The 7867-nt window shown below is 40.3% G+C and overlaps 1 protein-coding gene across 2 annotated transcripts; it reads right to left on the bottom strand.

Annotated features, from left to right (window-relative positions):
* Positions 1-723: 723 nt before the first annotated feature.
* LOC133877288 (extensin-2-like) lies at positions 724-3776 on the bottom strand. 2 transcript variants are annotated; one of them, XM_062315530.1, is made up of 2 exons: positions 2506-3776; positions 724-2457 (listed from the first exon to the last, which is right to left on the bottom strand). In XM_062315530.1, exons 1-2 carry the CDS (start codon positions 3722-3724, stop codon positions 1037-1039), a joined length of 2640 nt encoding a protein of 879 aa, XP_062171514.1. In that variant the 5' UTR covers positions 3725-3776; the 3' UTR covers positions 724-1036. The 2 variants fall into 2 exon arrangements, with proteins under 2 accessions (XP_062171514.1, XP_062171513.1); XM_062315529.1 differs by having other exon boundaries at positions 724-3776.
* Positions 3777-7867: the final 4091 nt, after the last annotated feature.

The following is a 7867-nucleotide window of genomic DNA, read 5'->3' as shown; positions in this document are numbered from 1 at the left end:
CCGAGTAACAATTGAACATCTGCGATTAAAAAAATCACACAACATTTGCAGTTTAAAAGGCAATCGAAGAAGCATTTTTTTTTAAATGGAAGATACCCAGCCAAAAGAATGTATAAGATCTCTCCACAGGACCAAATATCCACCTTGGACCCTTCGGAGCCCTTCCTCTTCAAGACCTCCGGCGCCACATATCACATATGCCAAGGTGCTACACTGCATGTGGAGAAGCCCACATTGTCGAGCTGCTCCGGCAAAGCAGAGAGGCCGAAGTTTTGAGCTTCTTGTTCTCATTGAGCAACAGGTCCTCAGTTTTGAGGTCTCTGTGTGAGGTGGAAAAGAACGAGAAAAATTCGCTGTGAGTGCTTGCCTTCCCTTCTCTTATGGACTTCTTATCAAGAGCGTGGTCTAAATTGGTATGCAAAGGATGAAGATGTATCTCAAAATTTCTCTTTGAAAACAAACGGCATCCAACCGAAGAACACATAGCCCAATGTTTTGCTTAAATCGACAACTTTGAATATGATCCTTTCATTTTTTGTAACAGCATATATGTTGTTATATATATATATATATATATATATATATATATATATATATATATATATATATATATATATATATATGTATGTATGTATGTATAGGTCGCTTTCAAATGATTTTCAATCAATGTCGATTCTTTAACACAAACTTGTTAGGGAAAGCTATATTAACGTACAATTAAAATGCAAGAAAAATAACAACAAAATATTTATTAGATTGCTATGGAATAACAATGACAACATTTTGTCATTCAAAATAAAAATAGTAATACATAGAATTCCTTTCTTTCATAACTTGAATTCCTGGCTTACATTGCTTATAGAAAATGGAACAACAGGTCTGCTTCATGTTTATATATCATAATGGATCCCCATTTCATAACCTTGTTGTACATGACACTTTTTCTGAAAACTACAATGCAAAAAAACTTTGTAACAGCCAAGGAAAATAATTATTCTTGCAATAATTCAAACCCATTCAGGGGTTGAATCTAAACTTAATAGCCTTTTGGAGGTGGGGGTGATTTGTAAACATACGGAGGAGGAGGTGATGGAGATGGTGGTGGTGGTGATTTATAGATATAAGGAGGTGGAGGAGACAGTGATGGAGGTGGAGGTGACTTGAAGACATATGGAGGAGGAGGTGATGGAGATGGTGGGGGAGGAGATTTGTAGACATATGGAGGAGGTGGTGATTTATAGATATAAGGAGGTGGAGGGGAAGGTGATGGAGGTGGAGGCGACTTGTAGACGTATGGGGGAGGAGGTGACGGTGATGGAGGTGGAGGTGACTTGTAGACGTATGGGGGAGGAGGTGACGGTGACGGAGGAGGAGGAGATTTGTAGACATATGGAGGAGGTGGGGATTTAGATGGAGGAGGTAGTGATTTATAGACGTAAGGAGGTGGAGGGGAAGGTGATGGAGGTGGAGGCGACTTGTAGACGTATGGGGGAGGAGGTGACGGTGATGGAGGTGGAGGAGACTTGTAGACGTATGGGGGAGGAGGTGACGGTGACGGAGGAGGAGGAGATTTGTAGACATATGGAGGAGGTGGGGATTTAGATGGAGGAGGTGGTGATTTATAGACGTAAGGAGGTGGAGGGGAAGGTGATGGAGGTGGAGGCGACTTGTAAACGTATGGGGGAGGAGGTGACGGTGATGGAGGTGGAGGTGACTTGTAGACGTATGGGGGAGGAGGTGACGGTGACGGAGGAGGAGGAGATTTGTAGACATATGGAGGAGGTGGGGATTTAGATGGAGGAGGTGGTGATTTATAGACATAAGGAGGTGGAGGGGAAGGTGATGGAGGTGGAGGCGACTTGTAGACGTATGGGGGAGGAGGTGACGGTGATGGAGGTGGAGGTGACTTGTAGACATATGGCGGAGGAGGTGATGGTGACGGAGGAGGAGGAGATTTGTAGACATATGGAGGAGGTGGGGATTTAGATGGAGGAGGTGGTGATTTATAGACGTAAGGAGGTGGAGGGGAAGGTGATGGAGGTGGAGGCGACTTGTAGACGTATGGGGGAGGAGGTGACGGTGATGGAGGTGGAGGTGACTTGTAGACGTATGGGGGAGGAGGTGACGGTGACGGAGGAGGAGGAGATTTGTAGACATATGGAGGAGGTGGGGATTTAGATGGAGGAGGTGGTGATTTATAGATGTAAGGAGGTGGAGGGGAAGGTGATGGAGGTGGAGGCGACTTGTAGACGTATGGGGGAGGAGGTGATGGTGATGGAGGTGGGGGTGACTTGTAGACGTATGGGGGAGGAGGTGACGGTGACGGAGGAGGAGGAGATTTGTAGACATATGGAGGAGGTGGGGATTTAGATGGAGGAGGTGGTGATTTATAGATGTAAGGAGGTGGAGGGGAAGGTGGTGGAGGTGGAGGCGACTTGTAGACGTATGGGGGAGGAGGTGATGGTGATGGAGGTGGAGGTGACTTGTAGACGTATGGGGGAGGAGGTGACGGTGACGGAGGAGGAGGAGATTTGTAGACATATGGAGGAGGTGGGGATTTAGATGGAGGAGGTGGTGATTTATAGATGTAAGGAGGTGGAGGTGAAGGTGATGGAGGTGGAGGCGACTTGTAGACGTATGGGGGAGGAGGTGACGGTGACGGAGGAGGAGGAGATTTGTAGACATATGGAGGAGGTGGGGATTTAGATGGAGGAGGTGGTGATTTATAGATGTAAGGAGGTGGAGGGGAAGGTGATGGAGGTGGAGGCGACTTGTAGACGTATGGGGGAGGAGGTGATGGTGATGGAGGTGGAGGTGACTTGTAGATGTATGGGGGAGGTGGTGACGGTGACGGAGGAGGAGGAGATTTGTAGACATATGGAGGAGGAGGGGATTTAGATGGAGGAGGTGGTGATTTATAGATGTAAGGAGGTGGAGGGGAAGGTGATGGAGGTGGAGGCGACTTATAGACATATGGGGGAGGAGGTGATGGTGATGGAGGAGGTGGGGATTTGTAGACATATGGAGGAGGTGGGGATTTAGATGGGGGAGGCGGTGATTTATAGACATAAGGAGGGGGAGGTGATGGAGATGGTGGAGGAGGGGATTTGTAAATGTAAGGAGGAGGGGGTGATGGTGAAGGTGGTGGAGGTGACTTGTAAACATAAGGAGGAGGGGGAGAGGGTGGTGGTGGTGGTGGTGACTTATAGATGTAAGGAGGTGGGGAAGGAGATGGAGGAGGTGGTGATTTGTAAACATATGGAGGAGGTGGTGATGGTGATGGTGGGGGTGGTGACTTGTAAACGTAAGGTGGTGGAGGAGATGGTGATGGAGGGGGTGGTGACTTGTAAGCATATGGAGGAGGTGGCGATGGTGGTGGTGGGGGTGGTGACTTGTAAACATATGGTGGTGGAGGCGGTGGAGACTTGTAAATATAAGTTGGAGGAGGTGATGGAGATGGTGGTGGAGGTGATTTATATACATAAGGAGGAGGTGGCGGTGGAGGAGATTTCAATGGCGGAGGAGGTGAGTTATACAAATATGGTGGGTGTCCCTCATGCTCTGGTGGCAATGGTGGTAACTGTGTTTGGTGGGGTGGTGGTGGTGGTGAGGCATAAATGTAAGGCTCATTGGCCACCACAGTAGTGGCTATGAGGCAAAATGCTATTGCGGATACCAGTTGAGGCCAACTGCCCCGGTGTCTCAAGGTAGCCATCTCTAGCATTTGTGCTCTAAAGGAGAAAGATAAGTCCTTAGAGTTAGACTTGCAAAGTAACGATGGGTGCTAACCCTTTATATAGTAAACTCTACCATCATTGTTGAAAATGATGTTTTTGTTTAATCCCTAGCTATAACAGGCTGTACGTATAATTCTTTGAATAGTCATCCAAATCTCACAATATATGGTATCGTATTTTCAATGAAACCAATAAGTATATATATATATATATAGTTACCTCCAAATGATTTTTTTTTTCCTATTTTAGTTACCTATGAGTAGAGAAAATTTCCCAGCATCTCAGTTTTGTTTTCGTGATCACCGCCATCTCAAGATAAAAGAGTAGGTAGGGTGCTGAATGACTGGATGATCGCTGTTTTTTAGGAAAAATATTAGATATGAAAAGCACGTTCTATATATTCAGACCAAGCTACGTACAGTTCTCTTCTTCTATGTATGAATACAGATCGAAGGACACGATCAATAACGTGGGAACTAAAGTCAAAATATCGTTTTCTTTTTTAATTCCTAAGACTTGGTCCCTTCATCCATATAATTATGATTTAGAATAGGTCCGTGATATTTATAATTTTATACTTACTTCAGAAAAACTTGAACGCGGTCCATGGATCGATCTTGATGCACAATGGAGAACTTTCTTTTTTCTTTTTCCTTTTTTTTTGGGGTGTGTTAGGTAGCGATTTTCTTTTTTTTCTTTTTTTCTTTTTTGGGTGTGCTAGCTAGACCTAGAATGTCTTATCAAGGATGGAACTAATCTCGTACAGGGATCCGATCCCTCTAATCCGGAGATTCTTGTTATAATTCCTACCCATGTAAGAGGGAGCTTGTTTGTCCGAGCAGGAAATTACCTTTCCTAAAGCTTAGGAATCTCCTTTTATAGATCCGGCCATGTTATTAATTAACTTATTATCCGTGTCCCTTCTCTTTGATCAGAAAACCCGAATCTACTAATTTCACACAACTTTTTAGCAAGCAAAGTTGGCGGGGAAGGCAAAAAGTTCCTTGCATGCCTGCAAAAACGAAAGAAATTACAAGCATTTGTTTAGTTTTGAATTGTAAATATAGGTTAAATTTTGGCATTAACTCAAGCCTAGTACTGCATGGGGAGGGATTAAATTCCAAGTCTGCTGAACTGGATACAAGCCTGGTTTACCGGCCACTATCTTGTTTTCCATAAAAACACAAAATCAAATTTCTAGGGCTTTTCAAAGTTTATAAGTCTCTTAATTAATATCCTTACCATTAATTAGCAAGAGCTAATTGATAGGAAAAAGGAAGGGACTTTTCAGTAAATAGCTCCATAATTTTTAATCATTGTGTCTATTTTTTGAGTCAATATATAAAACCAACCAATCATTACCCAAATCACCATAAAACTTTCCTAAGAATTACCGTTGACCTAGCTAGCTATGCAACTCTATGCCTAGGTAGCTGAGAAGAGGTCACTTGTCTACAACTTGCCCTATCACTTTCAAGATAATAAAAATGAAACGAAACTGCACAAATTCTGTGTTTGGTTCACCACCAGAGAAAAGAAAATAAGATGATGTTTAAAATTTCTATTGTTTAATTTTGATAGCAAATGAATCGTACAATTTTTTTCAAAACACGTGAAATTAACTTGGTAGGAAAATTAGTAAGCATTTATAAATTAAACAAGTTCCTTTCAAATTAAACACAACTAATTCCATGTTGTAGATTCAAATTAAGGCCAGGCGTCAACTCCCTTACAAGTTCCAAAATTTCTTCTAAAATGCCGGTCTGAATTCAGTTAGGAAAACTTCAATTTCGAAGTTTCCGGCCAGTAATGCTTGCCAATGAAGCAGTCGGACCAATTAAAAACACAAGGACAAAGAAAAATGAGCAGCAAAAGTGGGCCTTTGCCGTGTACTCACAAGAAAATAGACATTTAAGTTACTTCAATATATTCTTAAGCTAGCTATGAGAAGAAGTTTAAATTATCTATCAAAATAGAACCAAACGTACGTTGTTTTGAATCATCAAGTTATACTAGTCAATAAATGTCTATGAGAAGAAGTACTGGGTCACATGCATGCATGCATGCAATTGATTACTGTTTTTGAATGAGCAATCAGAGAGAGAAAAAAAGTTGTGAAGATCGAGGATGTGTTTCGAACTTAGACGTGTTACATATATACGCCAGTTTAGCTTCTTCATTTTTTCTTTTTCTTTTTCATTTGTACCTATCTAGTTTATATATAGAAGCATATCATTGGAGCCATGATCAAGATCATACCCTCGAGCTTCAGTAATCAAGTACTTGGTTGCTTTCTTCAATTAGCGTACGTATGGAATGCTGCCTAAGTCGAGAAAGAATTATTTGTGTGATATATATGTAGTATTTATATATTTGGGCCTAGAAATTAGGTTTGGCTCCTAGCTATCAAAACAAGAAGCCATATTCTTCGTAGAGTATATATATAAAGAGTAATGTTATATGTTCTTTGTGTGTTATTCTTGTTTCCTTTAAAATTGTATGGTAATTGTATAGTAGTCATATAACGGTCTACTAAATAATATTATTTTATGTTAATTTAACACTTATAAGAAACGGTAAACTTAATCATTTAAATTAATATTCCAATATTTTCCCTCAAATGTAACTCAAACTTTTTCTTAATAAGTGAGTTTCAACATATAAAATATTTAACTGAAATGAGAGATGAATGACGGAGATAATATTCGAACTCAAAACCTTTGCTTTTATATTATATTAATCACCAAGATTTATCCCAAAAGTTAAAACTTACAATAAATTGTAGACTTAATCATTTAAAGGAATATTCCAACAATATAAACTTATATAGGGTATGGATACAAAGGGGGAGCAAAAGACTGAACAAAAGTGCAAGACACTAATCAAATTATATTAATGAAACAAAACAGCACAAATTCTGTGTTTGGTTCACCACTAGAGAACAGAAAATAAGATAATGTTTTAAATTTCTATTGTTACAATTTGTCCCGATCTCTAAGACTTTAATTAGGCATATATTTGCTTGTAAAACACGAGAGATTTGGTAGGAAAATTAGTAAGCATTTATAAACAAGTTGCTTTCAAAACACAACTAATTCCATGTTGAAGATTCAAATAATTAAGGCCAGGCATCAATTCCGATCCCTTTCAAGTTTCAAAATTTCTTCTAAATTAATTACGAAAACGTCAATTTCGAAGTCTCCACTAGCTGCTTGCCAATGAAGCAGCCGGGGCAATAACGAAAGGACAGAAAAATGAGCGGCAAAAGAGGGCCTTTGCCGTGTACTCGATCGATCACTCGGAAGTCTTTCTAACAATATATATGATATGACCAATTGGTTCAAATTCTACGGGAGCTGGAGGGAAAATAAATAAATAAATTACTTTATATTCTTAAGCTATGAGAAGAAGTTTAAATTATCTATCAAAAAAATAGAACCCAACGACGTTGTTTTGAATCATCAAGTTATACTAGCCAAGAAATGTCGATCTATGAGAAGAAGTGGGTCGACATGCAATTGATTACTGTTTTTGAAAGATCGAGTAGTCATTAGATATTTTTATTTTTAATTAATCAGGTTGATCCAATGATCCAATAACCGAATCCATAGCCCATCTGACCAGAGTAATGTTATATGTCCTTCGTAAGATTAGGTTTATGTGCCGTAGTTTTTTTACGGCACCTAAGCCAAATCCAAATTTGTAATAGATCACTATTGGATTTTATCCGATGATGATTTTAAAAGATTATATCATTTTTTTTAATGACACAAGAAAGACATGTAACATTATTCTTTAAAAAAAAAAAAAAGTTGAACTAGTGTATGGAACGCGCTGAAGTCCAAAACACGCCGGCACACTCTTCCCTCCTTTGCCACACCAACTGCTAGTGTTTTGTTCCATGGTTTTATTTGTTTTCCCTAGTTTACTTTGGGGCACGGTTAAAGTCATCTCCACTATAGTCTTCATTTTGCCCCTCATCGGTGTCTTATTTGTTGTGATGGTTCATCTTTGGGTGTATTACTACAGTTGTTTCTTTGCTGAGCTACATATTGGGTTATTGAACATTTCAAGGTTTGTAGCTTTTCTTGGGCCATTCATGGTGTGCCCTGCCAAACCACCTTTATTGG

Source organism: Alnus glutinosa, chromosome 9 (genome assembly GCF_958979055.1).
Source record: "Alnus glutinosa chromosome 9, dhAlnGlut1.1, whole genome shotgun sequence".
Taxonomy (NCBI): Eukaryota; Viridiplantae; Streptophyta; class Magnoliopsida; order Fagales; family Betulaceae; genus Alnus; species Alnus glutinosa.
Note: the sequence above shows the minus strand (reverse complement) of the source record. Positions and strands in the feature narration are given on the sequence as shown.